The sequence below is a fragment of the Schistocerca gregaria genome, chromosome 1, assembly GCF_023897955.1.
Source record: "Schistocerca gregaria isolate iqSchGreg1 chromosome 1, iqSchGreg1.2, whole genome shotgun sequence".
Classification (NCBI taxonomy): Eukaryota; Metazoa; Arthropoda; class Insecta; order Orthoptera; family Acrididae; genus Schistocerca; species Schistocerca gregaria.
Genome location: NC_064920.1, coordinates 519,278,425 through 519,302,127, shown reverse-complemented (window position 1 = coordinate 519,302,127; position 23,703 = coordinate 519,278,425). Strand labels below are relative to the sequence as shown.

General features: G+C 43.9%; 1 protein-coding gene across 2 annotated transcripts in view; it reads right to left on the bottom strand.

Moving 5' to 3' along the window:
* LOC126354626 (inter-alpha-trypsin inhibitor heavy chain H4-like) overlaps nt 1-23,703 on the bottom strand; it is a 99,785-nt gene that overhangs the window by 50,662 nt on the left and 25,420 nt on the right. For both annotated transcript variants that reach the window (XM_050004397.1, XM_050004405.1), the window contains exons 9-12: nt 21,934-22,289; nt 16,672-16,944; nt 7,473-7,566; nt 1,673-1,711 (exon numbers count right to left, since the gene is read on the bottom strand). In XM_050004397.1, coding sequence (XP_049860354.1) covers nt 1,673-1,711; nt 7,473-7,566; nt 16,672-16,944; nt 21,934-22,289 — 762 coding nt within the window. The remainder of the gene's footprint in view (nt 1-1,672; nt 1,712-7,472; nt 7,567-16,671; nt 16,945-21,933; nt 22,290-23,703) is intronic.

Sequence of the window (23,703 nt, the reverse complement as noted above, 5' to 3'; positions counted from 1 at the left end):
GAATGTAGGACACTGAAGATGTGTTACATGACGATCAGTTTGGTTTTAGGAAAGGTAAAGGAACCATAGAGGTAATTCTGACGTTGCCTTTGATGATGGAAGCAAGACTAAAGAAAAATCAAGACACGTTCATAGGATTTGTCTACCTGGAAAAGGCGTCCACCAAATTAAAATGGTTAAAGATGTTCAGAATTCTGAGCAAAATAAGGGTAAGCAATTGGGAGAGACGGGCAAGATACAATATGTGCACGAGCCGAGAGGAATTAATGAAAGTGGCCGACCAAGAACGAAGTGCTGGGATTAAAAAGGGTGTCAGAGAGGGATGTAGTCTTTGGTCCCTCCTGTACAGTCTGTACATCGAAGAAGCAGTGATGTAAATAGAGGAAACCTTCAGGAGTGCAATTAAAACTCAAGGTGAAAGGACATCAACGATACGGTTTGTCGTTGGCATTGCTTTCCTGAGTGAAAGTGAAGAAGAACTACATGATCTGCTGAGTGAATTGGTCTAATGACTACAAAATATGGATTGAGAGTAAATCGAAGAAAGGCGAAAGTAATGAGAAGTAGCATAAATGACAACCGTGCCCAATTTAACATCAGGATTGACGCTCACCAGGTAGATGAAGTTAAAGAATTCTACTACGTAGGCAGCATAATAACCATTGACGGAAGCAGCAAGGAGGCCGTCAAAAGCAGACAAGCACTGGCAAAGATGGCAATCCTGGCCAAAAGACGTCCATGAGTACCAAAACACAGACCTCAATGTGAGGAAGAAATTTCTGAGAATGTACGTTTGGATCACAGCATTGTGTGTCACTGAAATCCGAAACTGAGGGGAACTGACTGTGCGATACTTAATGTATTAGTCGGGTCATGCAACTCTCGGATTTTAAAAATTCCTATTGAATGTTGTCTATCCTTTCAGCCTTACTTGATCTCAAGTCTTCCAAAACACTTATAAATTCTGATTCTAATACTCGATCTCTTATCTCTTTCCTATTGACCTGCTTCCCCTTCCATCACATCATCAGACGATTCCTCTTCCCCATACAGGCTTTCAGTGCACTGTTTCACAATAACTGATTGGCTGCCCTACCTTCCAATTCATAAGGAATTCTACTACCGTTATACCATTTTCTGCTGCTGTTGATATTACCCTATGCTCACATCACCAGAAATCCTCGTTTTCTTTCCATTTGACTTCACCGACCTCCACTATATATAGACTGAGCCTTAGAATTTCCCTTTTTGGATTTTCTAGTTCCCTACCACGTTCAAACTTCTGACACTGAGTGCCCCACCTCGTAGAACGTTATCATTTCCTTGGTTATTTAATCTGTTTAGTTATTTAATATGTTTCTCATGGTCACCACCTTCTTGGCAGTCCCTTCCTGGAGATCCGAACTGGGGACTAAATCGGTACTGGGGGATATTTCGGAAATTTCTGCCAAGAGAGAGATCATCATGACACTTTTTCATTTACAGACCACATGTCCTGTGGATAAACGTTATGTGTCTTTAATGCAGTGGTTACCATTGCCTTCTGCGTCCTCATGCTGTTGATTCTTCCACATTTTAGAGGCAGTTTCCCACACCAAGGCAAGATCAATCGGTACACTAATTTCTCAGGTAGCAGTAGGGTGCAAAGCAATAAAACGATGCAATATCTCACCTGACGCAGATGAGAACGGCACTGCAGGTGGGTAGTAGTCTGCAAAACATACAGGAAACAAAATTAGTTCTTCTCATTTTGCGAATGGTAAACCAGCTAAGAAACTCTTAGAATACAATTAACAGCATACATCTGCAGCATTTTACGAACCATATATAAAATATTAAAATTAAATTGCTGTTCATTAAATTTGAATAATACAAGTGAGATATTGTCTTAATGAAACTTTGAGTTGGGACATAAGTCATGCTCAGATAACCCAGTAAGTTCATTACAGGCGACAGGTAAGGATCTCATCATAAAATATGTTTAATTTTTTTTTGAAGTTTTGTCGGCAACGCCATGAAATAATAAAATTTAGAGTGACGGATCACTATGTGATAGTGGTATTGACTGACGATTACGGCAAAAGCTATCCTAGCGCATGGTCTGTGGCAATCTCTGTAATGCCCATTCTCACACGCTGGGGAAGCTGTGGAACGTGCTGAGAAGCAAGCCGCTATGTACTGCTGTGAGTAGCCCACGGGGGCGTGATCGCTATCTTCACGTGTGGTTTCTGCTTCGGTTGATGGCAGGTACCCTGTGGGGCAGTGTTGCCTCCTGGTTAACATTGAATGCAACCGGAAACCACCAGCACCTGTGAACGTATTTCGATTTCTGTAGATTCGCCAACTCCCATCAGCCACATTCACCGTGAGTATTCTCAACGACCACGAGCGACTTATCAAAGGAGTCCGTCGCCAGGTCAAGCGGTCTGTATGGAGGTAGCATATGTGTAGGCACATGGCAGATCGTAGCGAACGAATCGGACATTTGCGGCAATACGGCTGCCTGGCTGTGATTTCTTTGTCTAGAAATTAAGCCTGGTTACGTTCTTTTATTCCTTTTCTCTGTCGTCACCTGAAGTAAAGACTTTACATTAGTATTTGTAGTTACTCATTGTGTACGAACCATTCGGAGAAGTGGAGTTGCCACTTATGTTATGAAGGAATAAAATTCTGAAAATGTTGATAATCTTAGGTCTGACAGTAAGCAGCATTTTGAAGCTTGAGCTGTAGGAAGAAAATTTCATGGGGAGTTCATAGTAATTACCAAAATGTACTGAACACCAGCTAGTGATTTAATAACTAGACACATTATTAAAGATTTAACTTCTAAACAGAATGAGATAGTATTAAATTGACTTATAATTTCTATTTATAGGGAGTGCCAATTCTGCAAAAAGATACTTGATTACCCTGTCATTCAATGTAACCTTTCTTCATATACAGGGTGTCCGAAAAGTCTTTCCCTGATTACATAAATTGATAACTCAGGCTAGAAGTAAGATACAAACATGGAACTGGTGTCTAATTGTTTACAAACTATCAAAGTTTTTTTCACGCATCAGTAAACTTCCACATGAACACCCTTGGTGCTCGCGGACGAAGTTAACATCGCAGCTGGTCCCACACATGTTCTATCGGAGACTGATCTGGGGTTTTACTGGACAACATCACGTTGACAGTTCATAAAGACACGTGCGATTTGTGGACGAGCATTTCCTGTAGAAAAATGACACCACTGTATTGTCACATAAAAGGTAACACTTGAGGACTCGGTCTGTCCGTGACGCACCGTTTTGCAGCTCCCTCGTCACTACCAGTCACGGCGCAAGGGGCGACACCTCTGCGCCTTTCGAAAACTCTTGAAGTGTGAGACATCTCCCCAGATCGCCGCCATTGTAAACAGAGTGAAACGCCATGCTTCCTGGTCACAGCACCACTCGTGAGAAAGCCGTTTGTGTTGCGGTGTTAACAGAATTATCTGGGATGATACTTCTTTCAGGCTGCTACTACTTTCTGTCTAAACGTGCGAGATGACACAGAATGTTGCAGGAATTGGATTACTTGTTATCGGATGGCAACTGCAGGCGTAAGAGGGACACAATGTATTAGTTACACAATACTGCTATCCTCCCTTTTGGCTGTTAGACATAGTCGATCGGAAGTTTGACACCGACTAATGCCTGCCCTCACGTTCGTATGCAGTCCAAAATGGGGCTGTTACATTAGAATGACCCACAAATCTGGATATTGCAAGGTTTGTCTAGCCGAACTAAAGGAGGTCCATAAGTGAGTTCAAAAATGTGTGTGAATTCCTAAGGGACAAAACTGCTGAGGTCGTCGGTCCTTAGACTTACACACTACTTAGACATACTAATTTGCACTGAGAACATCACACTCACCTATGCCCGAGGGGGGACTCGAACCTCCGGCGGGAGGAGTCGTTCAATCCGTGACATGGCGCCTCTAACCGCACAGCCACTTCGCACGGCAGACTGGGTCCCTTTCGAATTCTGTGTCTTACTGATAACGTTGTCTCACAAGAGAGCGCGGCATTTCATATCCTTCGCAGTGATCGCTCAACACGTTAATATTGTTCACAGTAATTACGAGGGTTATTCGGAAAGTAAGGAATGACCGCTCGCGAAATGGAAACAACAGTGAAAATCCGATAACGTTTTGCGCAGTTGTGTTGGGAAATGTCTCTAGTATGCCTGTCGATCGCGTTACGTCGTTCTTTTTAGTTCTGAGCACACAGGGAGCTCATAAAGATACCTAGAACAATAGTGTCTCTCGCCAAGTACTAGGGTCTGGTGAGAAATTTCGCCTGAAACAGCAGCCAACAATACATAACTGTGGTGCTTTTTCTGCTTCAAGACAATTCTCAGCCGCATTCTGCAGCGGCAATGAATAGGAAACGTTTGATTACCCACTATACAGACTGTAATTGTCTCCCTCTGAGATTCATGTCTGCTCACATGAACCGCTGGCTATAAAGACAACATTTTGGCACAGACAACGAGCTGTAGACTATCGTAGAGAAATGGTGGAAAGCATTGGTGGCTGCCTTCTATAAAGATGGTACTGGAAGGTTGGTACAACGCTACGACAAACTTCTAAGTCGGATCGGCGACTATGGAGGTAAGTAGCTGGAACTTTTAGTTAACTGTTGCAAATAAAACAGTTTTGTTTTTCACTGTGGTTTCCATTTCGCCGCCTGACGTTCCTTACTTTTCGAATAGCCCTCATAAACACTCTGCACTGGAAGTAACACTAAACACGAACAACGCCCCTGCACTCTGGTGACCGTATTATTTGCCGCAGGGAACTGCACCTCTAATTACTTACATAGCCACTGTGTATGAAGTTGCACTGACATTATACAGATGCGGATTGCAAAGCTAATGCGTGAACAATTGCAGTTAGACGACAAATAAGTTGGAAGTGAATATAGGACTTTCAGACGTATTTGTGAAATACAGACTGGCAGATGTACACAACCCACTGAAGCTCGATGACAAATATCGTGTATTATGTAAAACAGCCAACAGTTCCCAAGAAATCAGTTACAAAACAAATTTACTAAATCTCAATGCTGGTTTTGTTTCTTTATTTCACTTGGTTATTTATTTACTTGCATGCCCAGTTCAAAAGTAATAGCAGTGTGCATAGCTATAACACCAGGAGAAAGGATGATCTTCACTATGCAGGGTTAAATCTGACTTTGGAACAGAAGGGGGTAAATTATGCTGCTACAAATATCTTTGGTCACCTACCAAACAGCATCAAAAGCCTGACAGATAGTCAACCAACATTTAAAAATAAATTAAAAGAATTGCTAGATGACAACTCCTTCTACTCATTGGCTGAGTTTTTAGATATAAATTATGGGAGGGAAAAAAACTAACTTAAGCATTAGTGTCATGCAATTGTTTGTGTAATGTAATATCTTGTACAGACATCTTTCATTAACCTGACACGTTCCACATCATTAAGAAGTGTCGTATTCATGATCTATGGAACAAGTATTAATCTAATCTAATCTAATCTACTGCCACGTAGCAGTTCGTTTTCTGCATTAGAACTTCGCGACACAGCGATGTTCTAAATACTGGTGGAAATCGCTCGGAAAATCATTCCTGTGTCGAACGGTCGAAGCGAGCAACCGACTGTAGGAGATACAGAGTAGCGCAAAAGAAACGCATGGATTTGGAACTAGTATAACTGGCTGTGTTGATCACATACAAAATGTACTAGTATCACTACAATTGGTAACTTATCTAATTTATGATTTTTCACCTTTTTCTCGTTTTAGATAACGTCAGGCAGATAGCTTCCTTCTTCATGAATACCCATTCAAAGTCTTTCTTCGAAGTTCGCTATCAGTTTCGTCAACATGGCATGTGAAACAGAAGCAAATTTCTTGACGTACTGCAATTTTCAGGTGATTGAGTGTACGATGTATGTTACAGTACACTTTGCTTTTTAGCTGACTCCATAAGAAGAATTCACGAACTGACACATATGGCGAAGGTGCTGGTGAGTGGAAATCGTAGAAACATGTGCTCACGTGTTGGGGAAACTTTTCTTGAACAACTGTCGTGGAATCATTAGCCGTGTGGGCTGTGGCTCCATCTCGTTGGAATCACATGTCTGCCACGTTCATCCCTACAGCGTCCAGTTGTGGCCGCACGAAATTGCGTACCATTGCAACACGAGGTGTAGCGTTCACTGTTACATTATCACCGCCTTCTTCGAAAAATTCCCACTTTCGACATTCCACTCCATACTGTCACTTTTGCACTGTGCAATGATTTCTGATGAACTTCTTGTGCGACATCTGCTGCCCAATAGTGACCGTTTTGTTTATTTACGTAGCAGCCTAAGTGAAGTTGTACTTCATTGCTCATCATCAACACAACGTTATCAGCAGCTAGAACATCAAGCATTTTCTCACAAAACTGTCTCCGCTCATCATAATAAGGGTTGAGCATTTTCTTCGCGATCATAATTGTGTAAGGATGGAATTGTAACTCATCCTTCGGGTTGACCCGCAGAAACGACGAGATGATCGCAGAGCTGGAGCACGGCTCCTAGTGCAAGCGAGAGGTCTTTGAAGAACAGATGGTCTTTCCCTATCGACATTTTCCTGCGTACAACATTGCGGGGGTGGCTAGGTGATGTCTACTTCCTGATTGACCCTGTTGTGCGGAAAGGGGAAATCCAACGCCATATTGTGCTATGATCAGGCATCGAACCATTTTACGGAAAACTGAAGAGCATACGGAAAAGCTGTTGAACTGTGATCACAGAGTCGTTACTTGTGAAGAAATGCTCAACAGCGAAAAGGCGACCATGCACGGTCCCTTGCGCCATTGCTATTAAAACTGGACACTCTAACCTACAAAACGACTGGTCCCCCACCCCACCGTTCCACTTCCAGCACTGGTACTACGTAATCAAATCCGTGCGTTCCTTTTGCACCGCCCTGTATCATCACCATTTTATAGATCGAATGTAGGATCCATCAGAGTGCGAGTGTAGTGGAGACACGTCTCTGGAGCGGACTTCACGCCGAGCAAACCAACGCGGGAGAGCGAGTGATGTCTGAATTCACCCCGTGAGCAGAAACCGGGAACGAGTTCCCTCCGCCACAATTTGCGGTACAGTCGTTAATACGCAAGGCCAGAACTTAAATGCTAAATGATGTATCCTCATGCTAGACATTAGCGCCTTTCAGTTTGTAAAACAGCGTGAGGGATTATTCTCTATCCTAGGATGGACATAGTTAAAGAAGGGTAAAAAAAAGTGTACTTCAATTTAAGAAGCTGTCCAAACAGAATGGACTAATAACGGAGCCACTGATAAAGGACATTTTTGGCAGGTACATAGAAGGAACAGAAGTTATTTTATTGACTGGAAGCTGGAAACAGCTTATTTTAACTGAATTAGTGTTGCACATAGACGATAGTTACCCCCACGGTTTCCACCAGCTCGTTCCGGATCCACAGCGGAGGTGTCGTTAGGTTTCACCACCACCAGTGACGTCACAGGAGTCACGAAGGAGTACTGAAACACATCGCATTGATTGTTAATAATTCATATTGGTGATTATCAACATGTTTCCGTAGTGAAAGCGAATAGTCACAGTGACTGTAATCATGCCATAATTACACTACAGTCTCTGATATCAGTCTTATTCCACAGACTCCGCGAAGAGCAGCATTTGATCTGGAGTGAAGTCAAGAATATACATTTCATGTAAGTACAGCAAGATGATAAGCCTTTACAATGATAACGATGACAGTACTACAGTGCAGTGTAGTGGTCAGTGCAAGTAATCGACACTGCCGCAAGCACGTGCGCAACGGGCAAACGCTATTGGCGTTATTTATCTTCAGTCATTTCTCATCTGCATAGCTCCTCCAGTTCTATTCAATATCAGTTCACGATTTACTCGTACCTATAGGAAGTCGAAGAGAGAGTAAGGAGGGCGAGGCTCTGAGAAAATAATACTACAGCTGGTGGAGCTGTTGTTGGAGTATGACATGGTTCCCCTGCCTAGAACTTTCAAAGTTTTCCTGAAGCTCTGCCTGAAATGTTTAATGGCTTATTAAGGAAAGGCACTATCCTTTCTCTTCGGTTAGCCTATCAGAGGGTCAGTCCAGTCTCTTGTGACGCCATTTTGCATGCCACTTCAGCTTCAAAACAGAAATGAAACGTACAAATGACTGGTAATGAAATAAGTAGTCCACCTACCAGACTAATAAACCTAGTTAGAGCAAAATGTTTAAGTTCTTTTGTCTGCCTACAATGAAAAATATTATTTAACGAAAATGGTTTTAAATATTTAGATTTGCACATGCTCGACGCCGTTATTTCACTCATTACGGCACACTATCGCGTTGATGTTCCCCGCAAGTTCTGACTCACTTCACTGCAAGGCAGTTCGAAATGCATCGCTCGACGGGTTTTAAGCCCACTGTCACAACATATTTTGAACCAAACACTGACGCAGCACTGTTGCTCCTCTCATGGAGTCTTTACAGTTTCACAAACGTCACTACTTAATGTCTTTCTCTGTCTGTTGAACAAATGTCTGTCCGATGTGCACGTATCTCTGTATTTGTCGTTCTCAAATTTACAAATATATAGATACACACGTTTCTTTTTTGCAAATAGGATACATAATTTTGCTGACAAAGCTTTTTGTATGTACCTCTCTCTCTCTCTCTCTCTCTCTCTCTGATAGTAATCAACTGACCATCTGGATTCTTGTTTCCGAAAAAACAAGGCCCTGGCTCAACTTTTACAAAGTAAAGCAGGTGTGATGTGTGGCATATCCTTACAAGTATAACCTTTTTATAGACACCAATGGATGTGTTCCTACTGTGATGAGGGATATTCTATTGGCACCTATGGTTCAAATGGCTCTGAGCACTAGAGGACTTAACGTCTGAGGTCATAAGTCCCCTAGAACTTAGAACTACTTAAACCTAACCAATCCAAGGACATCACACACATCCATGCCCGAGGCAGGATTCGAACCTGCTTCCGTAGTGGCCCGACGGTTTCAGACTGAAGTGCCTAGAACCACTCTTCCACAACGGGCGGCAAGTAAAGGACTACGTAAGAAGACAATTCTCGTAATGTTATAAGAAAGACTAACTGCTTGTGACGTACTGTCTTTGCCACTGGCCGTAAACGCAAGTAGCGACACGAACGTAATTACCTGAAATGCGAGAAAAAGCCATTCATAATTTAAAAATAAAATTGAACAAAAACTTGATCCCAGATTCTACATATCACCGACGAACGTAACTATACGTCTACTGAAATTCAATATTGAATCATAGACCTACTGAATTAGTATGGAATAAATAATACGACATGTACATGGAGCAAGGTAACCACTCTTCCAGTTAAGTATAACAACAAATCGGGGAAGGTAATTGGTTGCATATTATTCTTAACTTTTTTTGCAGAAACGAAAGACACTGATGTATCTCATGATAAAGTGAAGGTCTGACAGACAGGAGAAGCGAAATGAATGAATGGCAGAATACCTTACGCTACGTTGCGAAAACATCTGAAATGTGAGATGAACTCAGCTGTCTTATTCTATAAAATTGGGTTGCTGAACGACAGTCACGGAAGTGATGTACGAGTTTCACGCTCAGTGTCAAGCCATACAGTCAAATCGCATTTGATGAGAAAGAGATCATTTCTGAACTACCTTAATGCCAAGTATATAAGCAGCAAATGTACTACCACAGAGAATAACGACAGTGTACCAAAACGTTGAAGTGTTATGTAAGGCTATTACGATAAGTAAATAATTCGGGTTAACAGCTATTGATCTTGATGAAAGAGTTTGATGAGATAGTAAAAAACGTTTAGTTTACTCTGACATCAACAAGATTGTTTTCTTTCATTTATTTCGTACGCCATAGTGGCAATGTATTGTAAATTACAGAACAACCTCAGATAGTTCTGATGACATATTATAGCAGGAACCTAGCAATAAGATGTCATGTCTTTCGTTTGCATTACTAGGCTTGTTTTCTTCAGCTCGAAAACAGTTTACGGAACTGTCGACGAAGATGATAGTAAAAGGAGATTTGAGGAGGTCGTTGTAGCGGCGGAGGTGCAGAGTCATGGAAAGCAGTGAATATGAAGCGTTGGTTTCTTCTGTATGTTGCGTATAGGAGGATTCCAACGAAAACACTCTGGTAACAATGGGTCAGAATTTTTTTCGGAGGGCTTTGTTAAGGCAACAGGTGACAGCAGGAGCAAAAGAAGAGTAGTGAGAGTCAATTTAAGAAGTAGAATGATCTCAAACATAGTAACATGGTCACTACTACTACAAAACGTAGTAAACAAATGAGGAGTAATATACATAATACTACGTATATATATATATACTCCTGGAAATTGAAATAAGAACACCGTGAATTCATTGTCCCAGGAAGGGGAAACTTTATTGACACATTCCTGGGGTCAGATACATCACATGATCACACTGACAGAACCACAGGCACATAGACACAGGCAACAGAGCATGCACAATGTCGGCACTAGTACAGTGTACATCCACCTTTCGCAGCAATGAAGGCTGCTATTCTCCCATGGAGACGATCGTAGAGATGCTGGATGTAGTCCTGTGGAACGGCTTGCCATGCCATTTCCACCTGGCGCCTCAGTTGGACCAGCGTTCGTGCTGGACGTGCAGACCGCGTGAGACGACGCTTCATCCAGTCCCAAACATGCTCAATGGGGGACACATCCGGAGATCTTGCTGGCCAGGGTAGTTGACGTACACCTTCTAGAGCACGTTGGGTGGCACGGGATACATGCGGACGTGCATTGTCCTGTTGGAACAGCAAGTTCCCTTGCCGGTCTACGAATGGTAGAACGATGGGTTCAATGACGGTTTGGATGTACCGTGCACTATTCAGTGTCCCCTCGACGATCACCAGAGGTGTACGGCCAGTGTAGGAGATCGCTCCCCACACCATGATGCCGGGTGTTGGTCCTGTGTGCCTCGGTCGTATGCAGTCCTGATTGTGGCGCTCACCTGCACGGCGCCAAACACGCATACGACCATCATTGGCACCAAGGCAGAAGCGACTCTCATCGCTGAAGACGACACGTCTCCATTCGTCCCTCCATTCACGCCTGTCGCGACACCACTGGAGGCAGGCTGCACGATATTAGGGCGTTAGCGGAAGACGGCCTAACGGTGTGCAGGACCGTAGCCCAGCTTCATGGAGACGGTTGCGAATGGTGCTCGCCGATACCCCAGGAGCAACAGTGTCCCTAATTTGCTGGGAAGTGGCGGTGCGGTCCCCTACGGCACTGCGTAGGATCCTACGGTCTTGGCGTGCATCCGTGCGTCGTTGCGGTCCGGTCCCAGGTCGACGGGCACGTGCTTCTTCCGCCGACCACTGGGGACAACATCGATGTGCTGTGGAGACCTCACGCCCCACGTGTTGGAGCAATTCGGCGGTACGTCCACCCGGCCTCCCGCATGCCCACTATACGCCCTCGCTCAAAGTCCGTCAACTGCAAATACGGTTCACGTCCACGCTGTCGCGGCATGCTACCAGTGTTAAAGACTGCGATGGAGCTCCGTATGCCACGGCAAACTGGCTGACACTGACGGCGGCGGTGCACAAATGCTGCGCAGCTAGCGCCATTCGACGGCCAACACCGCGGTTCCTGGTGTGTCCGCTGTGCCGTGCGTGTGATCATTGCTTGTACAGCCCTCTCGCAGTGTCCGGAGCAAGTATGGTGGGTCTGACACACCGGTGTCAATGTGTTCTTTTTTCCATTTCCATGAGTGTATATATATATAGGGTGTCTCAAAAATGACCGGTATATTTGAAACGGCAATAAAAACTAAACGAGCAGCGATAGAAATACACCGTTTGTTGCAATATGCTTGGGACAACAGTACATTTTCAGGCGGACAAACTTTCGAAATTACAGTAGTTACAGTTTTCAACAACAGATGGCGCTGCAAGTGATGTGAAAGATATAGAAGACAACGCAGTCTGTGGGTGCGCCATTCTGTACGTCGTCTTTCTGCTGTAAGCGTGTGCTGTTCACAACGTGCAAGTGTGCTGTGGACAACATGGTTTATTCCTTAGAACAGAGGATTTTTCTGGTGTTGGAATTCCACCGGCTAGAACACAGTGTTGTTGCAACAAGACGAAGTTTTCAACGGAGGTTTAATGTAACCAAAGGACCGAAAAGCGATACAATAAAGGATTTGTTTGAAAAATTTCAACGGACTGGGAACGTGACGGATGAACGTGCTGGAAAGTTAGAGCGACCGCGTATGGCAACCACAGAGGGCAACGAGCAGCTAGTGCAGCAGGTGATCCAACAGCGGCCTCGCGTTTCCGTTCGCCGTGTTGCAGCTGCGGTCCAAATGACGCCAACGTCCACGTATCGTCTCATGCGCCAGAGTTTACACCTCTACCCATACAAAATTCAAACGCGGCAACCCCTCAGCGCCGCTACCATTGCTGCACGAGAGACATTAGCTAACGATATAGTGCACAGGATTGATGACGGCGATATGCATGTTGGCAGCATTTGGTTTACTGACGAAGCTTATTTTTACCTGGACGGTTTCGTCAATAAACAGAACTGGCGCATATGGGGAACCGAAAAGCCCCATGTTGCAGTCCCATCGTCCCTGCATCCTCAAAAAGTAGTGGTCTGGGCCGCCATTTCTTCCAAAGTAATCAATGGCCCATTTTTCAGATACGAAACGATTACTGCATCACGCTATCTGGACATTCTTCGTGAATTTGTGGCGGTACAAACTGCCTTAGACAACACTGCGAACACCTCGTGGTTTATGCAAGATGGTACCCGGCCACATCGCCGGCCGACGTCTTTAATTTCCTGAATGAATATTTCGATGATCGTGTGACTGCTTTGGGCTATCGGAAACATACAGGAGGCGGCGTGGATTGGCCTCCCTATTCGCCAGATATGAATCCCTGCGACTTCTTTCTGTGGGGCCACTTCAAAGACCAGGTGTACCGCCAGAATCCAGAAACAATTGAACAGCTGAAGCAGTACATCTCATCTGCATGTGAAGCCATTCTGCCAGACACGTTGTCAAAGGTTTCGGGTAATTTCATTCAGAGACTACGCCATATTATTGCTACGCATGGTGTATATGTGGAAAATATCGTACTACAGAGTTTCCCAGACAGCAGCGCCATCTGTTGTTGACAATTGTAACTACTGTAAAATGGAAAGTTTGTCTGCCTGAAAATGTACTGTTGTCCCAAGCATATTGCAACAAACGGTGTATTTGTATCGCTCCTAGTATATCATCCTCACAAGCTGTCAGTAAAGTAAACTCGCCTGTAAAGTACAATAAAATGTACACTCCCGGAAATGGAAAAAAGAACACATTGACACCGGTGTGTCAGACCCACCATTCTTGCTCCGGACACTGCGAGAGGGCTGTACAAGCAATGATCACACGCACGGCACAGCGGACACACCAGGAACCGCGGTGTTGGCCGTCGAATGGCGCTAGCTGCGCAGCATTTGTGCACCGCCGCCGTCAGTGTCAGCCAGTTTGCCGTGGCATACGGAGCTCCATCGCAGTCTTTAACACTGGTAGCATGCCGCGACAACGTGGACGTGAACCGTATGTGCAATTGACGGACTTTGAGCGAGGGGGTATAGTGGGCACGCGGGAGGCCGGGTGGACGTACCGCCGAATTGCTCAACACGTGGGGCGTGAGGTCTACACAGTACATCGATGTTGTCGCCAGTGGTCGGCGGAAGGTGCACGTGCCCGTCGACCTGGGACCGGACCGTAGCGACGCACGGATGCACGCCAAGACCGTAGGATCCTACGCAGTGCCGTAGGGGACCGCACCGCCACTTCCCAGCAAATTAGGGACACTGTTGCTCCTGGGGTATCGGCGAGCACCATTCGCAACCGTCTCCATGAAGGTGGGCTACGGTCCCGCACACCGTTAGGCCGTCTTCCGCTCACGCCCCAACATCGTGCAGCCCGCCTTCAGTGGTGTCGCGACAGGCGTGAATGGAGGGACGAATGGAGACGTGTCGTCTTCAGCGATGAGAGTCGCTTCTGCCTTGGTGCCAATGATGGTCGTATGCGTGTTTGGCGCCGTGCAGGTGAGCGCCACAATCAGGACTGCATACGACCGAGGCACACAGGGCCAACATCCGGCATCATGGTGTGGGGAGCGATCACCTACACTGGCCGTACACCTCTGGTGATCGTCGAGGGGACACTGAATAGTGCACGGTACATCCAAACCGTCATCGAACCCATCGTTCTACCATTCCTAGACCGGCAAGGGAACTTGCTGTTCCAACAGGACAATGCACGTCCGCATGTATCCCGTGCCACCCAACGTGCTCTAGAAGGTGTAAGCAACTACCCTGGCCAGCAAGATCTCCGGATGTGTCCCCCATTGAGCATGTTTGGGACTGGATGAAGCGTCATCTCACGCGGTCTGCACGTCCAGCACGAACGCTGGTCCAACTGAGGCGCCTGGTGGAAATGGCATGGCAAGCCGTTCCACAGGACTACATCCAGCATCTCTACGATCGTCTCCATGGGAGAATAGCAGCCTGTATTGCTGCGAAAGGTGGATATACACTGTACTAGTGCCGACATTGTGCAAGCTGTGTTGCCTGTATCAATGTGCCTGTGGTTCTGTCAGTGTGATCATGTGATGTATCTGACCCCAGGAATGTGTCAATAAAGTTTCCCCTTCCTGGGACAATGAATTCACGGTGTTCTTATTTCAATTTCCAGGAGTGTATGTCGAAGTGCCAGTCCATGATCTATTGATACAGCAATCTCTTCATCATGTACACTTTCACTTTTGAATTAATATTATTTTTCTCTCCTTTTCTGGACACATTAATCCCCTGCGAATAATATTTAGCAGTTTCAAACAGGCAAACTGTTGCTAATGACACACGTTGAACGTGAGACCTCTGTCCTGAAACTGCTAGTATAGAAATAATTTTCTATAGAACTTTGATGCTGTGTAAACACCTTACTTTCCTATAAAGGCTGCTTCAGATGGTGTGGCGAAAATATCAGTATGTGACAAATGATTGTATGAAACATAGCCACGGTGCCACTGTGCGTTTCTCACATTAAGGAACATACTAGATGTCAAGGAAATGATAAGTGACGGATAAAAGTCGTGGACCTAAACGTGCTCGAAGCCAAGACCTTTCAATCTGAAGTCTCGCACGTTACTACTGAGAAATCGAAACGCAACATTGTTTATTTATTCATCTTTATAAAAGGTTTTACTGCGTCATTAATTATTGCGTGCTAGTCGCTCAACACCGTCTCCAGTACGAAGACGTTGGACACGCTCAAGGTGGAATGACTATAAGCTTCTGGATGTGATGATGGTCATACACTAGTTCTTGGAATGCCGAGACATGCAGAAGGTCAACGCGAAATAGTTACAGAGTGCAAAACTATAATATGTTATTTATATTGTGACATCATTCATCAGCGGCCTGTACTTCTAGGACATGCCACTTCTCCAAATGCAGCGCTTTTGTGTTCTGATGTTAATGACAGACTACACATGAGACGGTACCGTGCCTAGCCTGAGAATTACTACTCTCTGACCAGTGCTATATGAAAACACAGAATGTTGCAGAAAATCTATCACCTGTTCAAGGATGTCAGGATGTCAATTGCTTAGAAGTGTTTGGTCAACAATACGGTGATCCTTCCTTCCGCTGATAAGGCGTAGTGAAATGGAACGTTGATGACGAATTTGGCTGCTTTCACGTTCCTATCAGAGTTCAAATTCACCAGTGTCACAGCTAAATGCTCAACAAATGTGGGTACTGCATGACTCATCCAGCTGACGACACTGAGTCCCACAATGAGGCCCTTGTAAGCTCTGTCAGATACTGATATCGATGTATCACGCGAGCAGATTGCATTTCTATGTCTTCCGTAGTGGTCACCCAACATCTGAAGCTGTTTACACCTTTACATACCTACCCAGACCTAATAACAACACTAAACGCGAATAAGAGTAATGGACACTAGTGGTCACTCTACCTGTCACAGAGAACTGCAACTCTTATCATTATACACTTGCTGGCAATATGGACATGTATGAAGTTTTACTGACATACGTTCATGTCTTCTGAACGCTTCACTTCTTTTTGTCAGGCTGTTTATACGATGCTTCTCCAGTGAGTTCTGTTGAACTGGTAGTTCAAATCAAAGATGCACACTTGCCAGCCCACCACTTTCATAAAATGTTTTTAAACTTTGAAAGAAAGAACTTTGGTTCAAGCAGTTTGGCCAGTCCTGTTGCTTGGCAGTCACTCATTTAACTGTAACTATTTCATCGAGTACAGTTTTGGGATTCGATCCCATACAGTTGGAGAATTTTGATCACATATTTCACCTTTCCGGTCATGTTTACTAATGTGAAAAACATTCTGGAATCCACATTAAACTGACTGACTGAGCAAGTTGCAGTAAGGCGAAAATGTACCTTCTCCAATGGGACCATGTACAGGAACACACTATCATGTTCAATTTTTGTGTTGTCCACAGTTCCATCTTAACACAATTTTAGATCAAATACAGGCCTTCTGCAGCACACTAACCTTCAGAGCGACTTCCTTGGCCCTGTCCTTGAGCGTCTGGTTGGGTGTGGCGGCGTCCAGCTCGAGCAGCTGTCGCACAGTGAGGAAGGCCCAGAGGCGCTCCCCAGAGGAGGCCTTCTCCAGGCTGGCCGGCGACCTGAACAGCTGGCGGCCCTCCCCCACCACCACGGGCTCCTCCAGTGATGCTGCAGGTCGTAGCCTGCCAGACACAACCAGCTCGCTGCCGCGGAACAGCGTCGAGAACTTGGTCCGTGTCAGGGATTCCTCCTCCACCTGCAAAACACACACTCATTACTAGACAAGAACTCCGTGTGAAATCAGACAGCTATAGAAATGACAAACTAGCCTCTTTCCTCAACGTCCATCAGTGAAATGAATGTTGTAAGAGAGTGGTGGAAGCAAACAGATAAACCTCAGCAGAAGTCTACTGTGTAGTGTCTTACAAGGAAATAAAGACTACCTTCTCCCATTCTCTTCATACATATAGTATATTATAGTCAGTGCTTTGGTATCAGTTTCGTAAAGCAATATAATACATTTCATAAAATACTGGGAAAAATTACTTTTTAAGAATTCTAACAGGTGTTAACTTTTACAGTGTTTCTAAAAGAGCCCAGAAACCTTCACATTTTATTTTCTGATTGTTTTGGACCAGTTTATCATACATATTTGAGGGACTTATATCTGGACACCAACTTTCAAACCTATATAAGTAGTAAAAAATCGAAGAGGGCGACTCTCTAACGACTTCCAATAAATCTGGACAATGATTCTGATAATCCAAACAGGTATCTCTCAGTTGTGCTCATATAATCAAATTAAAGGAATTTCTAAACACCATGGACTTCATAATAGCTAGGTGCTTATTTTGGATGAAGAGTGTTGATTGGATTGATGACTGGATTGAGTCTTTTGAGAGTGGTGTTGGGGGGAAGAGGGGTTGGCGAGGGGTTGCAGAGGTTCAAGGAACAGCTGCAGCTGAGTAACCTAATACAGGGTATCGGGATACAGCTTCAGAAAGAACTTAGTAACAGACACTAAAGAATGTGAAAAGTTTGTTTGAGTTTCAGAAGAATGAAAACCCAACTGATTTGATGTGACTGAGTGGGCAAAGATATAAAATAAGAACAATATTCTGAGCACCGTGAGATACCCACTTGACAATCTTCGACTGTATTTCTCAGCTTCTGTTTTTTTTTTCCTTCAAACAATACCATTTTCCACTGAAACGCCGTTTGTGGGTCTCATTAAACAAGCAAATAGTTCCAAAGCTGTTTCACTTTCTCCAAGGCTAATAGATTGTACATTATTGTTACCAGTCTCGCTGTATATACAAAAATGACAAGCGCTATCAACCTACTACATCCTCTTAAGCTCCACAATCACTACAACCTCAAAGATGAGCGACCCCTTTGTTGGTTTGGTAAATATGGGGAGACTATCAACTGGACAAGCTTAACGATAGTAAAGCACAAAAACACAGAATGGAACCGAAAAAACAGTGGAGGAAATATAAAATGGTACTATAAAATAATCTTTATTTAATGCAGCGCAGTTGGATTGTGTGTCTCCTTAGAACATTTTTAACTTTATGGATACCTCCCCAGCACTGTAAAGATATTTAAGTTCTAGCTCATCTTCACCAGTCAGTGATGAAAAAGGCTGCTATGTTACTACATCCACCATATGCTACAATGTGTTAGTATTTGATACCTGACCACACTTGGTTAATACAGATGAAATAGTTTAGTATTTTACCTTTGTCTTTAATTTTCAGATGGATGCTCACTCTCAAGCCTGAACTCGTTCAGCATTTCTCCAGCGCCTCCATTCTCTCGTCATCCATCCACATAATCATCAAATGCTACTCTCCTGTCAAAGACTTTCTGTCTCCTCCCAATATTTTTTTTCTCTGTTCCTGAACACTCACCACCCAATCGTCACCATAATACCACCTGACTGGCTTCCTCAGAAACCTCAATAATAATTTTCTGCGATTGGTGTGTATGTTCTCTTCTGTGCAGGATTTCGAGGCGCACTCTGCTCATTCCTTTATTTGCGTTAACATGACCGCGGGATTTACGCAGTGGCGAGATGGTTCACGGCTGTTGGCATGTGGGATGCACTTAGCACTTGTGAGGCAAACTGAGGAGTTAACTGACTGAGGATTAGCGGTTTCTGTCGCAAAAACTGGCGGTGGCCAAGAGAGCACTGTGCTGACCACATCTAGTGACGTCTACTGACAGAGGATGATACGGCGGTAGGTCGGTACCGACTGACCTCCTGAGGTCTGTTCGGACAGAGTATAGTTCTTGAGAAGTTTCACATACCATACTGTCTTATACCAGCCACATCACATGTTAATGTCTTACTCTCCCTAGGCTACCGTAGCTAGTACATTAATCTGGCTTCAACATTGACAAATCTTCTCCCCCGGCAACTCTGTGGGTTCCTAAGGACATTCTCACAACAGAAACTTCCTGCAATAAAATATTTTTCCTTTTGTTTCCACTCTCCATTTACAGGTTGCTTCCAGATTCGTGAAGAATCAATTGTTTCATCTACAGTGGTCTAAAACTTAAGTGTTTGCAGTCTTTCTGGTACAGAAATTTGTATAGGTGGTTTGGATGTAGGTATTTTGGATTCCTTTGTTACTGGTTGTTGATATTGAATAGTTTTGAAGACAAATACTCAAAACGTCCCCAGTCCCAGATTCTAACCCAACCAATGCTTAAATTTTGAATAAAAGTCATCACCACCATTGATGGCCAAAGACTTCCGGCATAATAAGTCACCCTCATTCAGCCGACGGCCTTATCAAAGAGAGTGGTGGAGAGGACAGAGCTTCAGAGAACTCTCTTGCCCTTGAGAAGCGGAACTGCCCCAAAGGCAGAACAATCGGCAATCAACAATGGGGTAGGACGCAGAAAGCAATGAAAATCACTGTGTTAAAGACACATAATGTGTATCCACAGGACATGTGGTCTATAACTGAAAAAGTGTCATGATGCACTGTCCATTGGCAAAAGATTTCGGACTAGCCCCCATTCGGATTCTCACAACAGAACTGCCAAAAAGGAGGTGACCACGAGAAGAACACTGAATAACCAATGAAAGGATAATGTTCCACGAGACGGGGCCTGAAATTTCAGAAACTTGAACGTGGTAAGGAAGCTAGAAAATATTAAAAGGGAAACATTAAGGTTGAATGTAGATACAGTGGCGGTCATTAAAGAGAAGTGAAAATAAGACAAACATTTCTGTACAGATGAGTATAGGGTATTATCAACAGCGGCAGAAAATGGTATAACGGTAATAGGATTTATTACGAATAGGAAAGTAGAGCAGAGTGAGGGCTACTGTGAGCAGACACGTGATAGGGTTGTTCGCAACACAACTCACTGCAAACCAACAAGGATATAGATACTGAGATAAGGAATAGCCAGTAGTCAGTTCAGATGAAGAGGAACGAGCATCTCTAAAAAGGGCAGTCACAGAAGTTGGAAAGAAAATCACAGATACAAAGAAGGTAATTAAGAAGAAACTATGGGTATCAGAAGAAATACCTCAGTTGATGAATGAAACAAGGAAGTACAAAAAATTCAGGAAAATTCAGAATTAGAGAAATACAAGTCACTTAGGAATTAAATAAATAGGAAGTGCCGGTAAGCTAAGGCGAAATGCCTTAATCAAGAATTCTAAAAAGAAATTATTGTCGGTAGATCTGCCTCAGGAAAAAGAAAAGTATGAACAATCTTCGGTGAAATTAAAAGCTAGAGTGGTGACATAAAGACAGCAATGAGAATTCCTCTGTTAAATACAGAGGAGAGTGTGGATAGGAGAAAAGAGTACACTGGAAGGCGTGTATGAGGGGGGAAGATTTGTCTGATAATCTGCTAGACGAAGAGACAGGAATCTATAAGGAAAATATGGGACATCTACTATTAGCATGGCACTGTAAAAGAGCTCTGGAAGACTTAAGATCAAATAAGAGAAAAGGGATGGGTAACATGCCATCAGAATTTTTAAAACCATTGGGTGAAGTGTCAACAAAATGAGTCTGGTGAAATACCATCTCACTTTCATAGAAACATCATCCACACAGTTCCGAAGACCGCAAGACCTGACAAGTGCCAAAATTGTTGCATAATCAGCTTAACAGCTCAAGCATCAAGTTACTGACAAGAATAATGCACAGAAGAATGGAGATTAAAACTGAGGAACCATTAGGTGACCATCAGTTTGGCTTTAGGAAAGGTAAAGACATGAGAGAGGCAATTCTGACGGTGCGGCTGCTAATGGAAGCAAGAGTGAGGAAGAACCATAGGATTTGTTGACTTGAAAAAAGCGCTCGACAGTGTCAGTTGGTGAAAGATGTTCTAAATTCAAAGGAAAGTAGAGGTAAGCTGTAGGGAAAGACAGTATAAGAGCCAAGAGAGAAAAATAACAGTTGAAGAAAAAAGGTGAAGTGCTCGGATTAAAAAGTTTGTAAGGTATTGATGTAGTTTTTCGCCCCTATTGTTCAGTCTAGACGTCGAAGAAGCAATGATGTTAGTACAGGAAATATTCAGGAATGAATTTAAAATTTAAGGTGGATTTCCTGCCAAGAGAAGTCTACTAGTACCAACATAGACCTTAATTTGAGGAAGAAATTTCTGATAATGTACGTTTAGAGCACGGCATTTATTGTATTGAAACGTACACTATCGAAAAACGAGAACAGGGGATAATCGAAGCATCTGATTTGTGGTGCCACAGAAGAATTTTGAAAATTATGTGAACGAATAAGGTAACAATGAGGAAGTGCTCTTGAGAATTGGCGAGTACAGGAATTTATAGAAAACACTCTCAAAAACAAGTGACAGGACGATAGGACATCTGTCAAGAAAAAAGAATATACCTTCCTTGGTATTAGAGGGACTGTGGAGGGTGAAAACTGTAGAGGAAGTAGAGCAAGACAGAGATTGGAATATATACAACAAATAACTGAGGACATAGGTTGCAAGTGCTTATCTGTGATCAAGAAGTTTACATGGGAGAGCAATTCGTGGCAGGCTGCATCAAACCAGTCAGAAAACTAATGATTCAAGAAGTTATAATAATAAATTATTGGAATCAGATTATGTAGAGTCTTAGCTGTTGTCTGCGACTCAATAGGGGAATAGAAAGAGTGACTGTTGCCCATTTCAAAGTAACATATGTCACTTGTAAAGGGTGACCTCTTCATCTCTTGAACTTGTAGTGTCGGGCACTGGAGCTCACCTGTCCGTCCCCGTACGTGAAGTTGACGCTGGAGAGGAGCGGCGACGCGACCTGCCGGTAGAAGTTGCGCAGCTGCAGGTGCGCGTCCGCCGCCTCGTAGATGCGCCTGCCGAAGCCGCCGTTGCGCAGCGCCAGCTTCCTGAGAAATCCGAAGTCTGCATCTTCACCGAACGCCAACGTAAAAAGGGTCGCTCCCCGCTCCATGTTGGCGGCGGTGTAGTCCTGCAAGATGGCTTCTGGCCCTCCATTGGGCAGTCCATCCGTCAGCAGCACCATCACAAGCGGCGCATCCGGACGTGGAACACCTGCCTTGGATACTCGCAGTGCTGTGTCCAGAGCGTCGTGCATCGAGGTCCCTGTATCAAGTGGGTCAGCCCAGTCATCAGGTTTATTTTATATACTATGAATGGCCTCGCGTCCTTATGTACAAGTACCTTATGATTATTGATACAGCCATAGTGTTTCTGAAGTGTTTACCCTGTTCATTTTTCTCAGGTATGCTGAAATACAGGTATACCAACGGCTCTCCAAGAAAATCTTTATCTTCAGTCCCCATTCATTTCCAATACTTGACGAGAATGTCACCTGGTATACTAATGAAAGTCTAAGATAAGATCTCCCTTCTAATTTAAACAGTCAACACTTATATGTTGTAGTGTTGCATACCTTTAAACCAAACAGTCCTGTACAGAAGTGATCTTTTGTGGCAACTGTCCCGGAAAGCATACTTCTGTCTGAACGACCACAGTCTGAACTTACATCAACTCCTTTAGGCGCCTATATCATAAAAAGTTACGAAACTAATGCACTACACCTTTCAAGCTAGTACTGGAGGAACAATTATTATGACCATGGCTTCCGCGGACTATTATCGACAGGTAATAACTACCGATATTCTCAATAGAGAAGATCCAAAGAAGAGCGGCGCGTTTCGTCACAGGGTTATTTGGTAACCGTGATAGCGTTACGGAGATGTTTAGCAAACTCAAGTCGCAGACTCTGCAAGAGAGGCGCTCTGCATCGCGGTGTAGTTTGCTCGACAGGTTTCGAGAGGATGCGTTTCTGGATGAGGTATCGAATATATTGCCTCCCCTACTTATACCTCCTGAGGAGATCACGAATGTAAAATTAGAGTGATTCGAGCGGGCACGGAGGCTTTCAGACAGTCGTTCTTCCCGCGAACCATACGCAACTGGAACAGAAAGGGGAGGTAATGACAATGGCACGTAAAGTGCCCTCCGCCACACACCGTTGAGTGTCTTGTGGAGTATAGATGTAGATGTAGATGAATATCAACTGCTACTGCCTGGAAGCTGTAAAGAGCATAATCTTAAAATTCATTCAACATTTTGTTATGACGCTGATTCTGAAAATGTCTCGAACTTAGTAAAATGACAACAAAAATTATTTTATACTTAGTCTGTTTTTTTTTTGTCTCGTAACTCATCGATCGAAATATGAGAGTTCTTATCATTTTTCTTCTGCAGTAATAAATACCAAAAATGGTTCAAATGGCTTAAGCACTATGGAACTTAACATCTGAGGTCATCAGTCCCCTAGATTTAGATCTAAGTAAACCTAACTAACCTATCACACACATCCATGCCCGAGGCAGAATTTCTACCTGCGAGCGTAGCAGCTGCGTGTTTCCGGACTGAAGGTCCTCGAACCGCTCGGCCACAGCGGCCTGCCTAATAAATACCCATTTTAATGTAAGTAGTTTGACATGCAATCCCAGAGAAAGTCACACTAGACTAATATTACTCATAG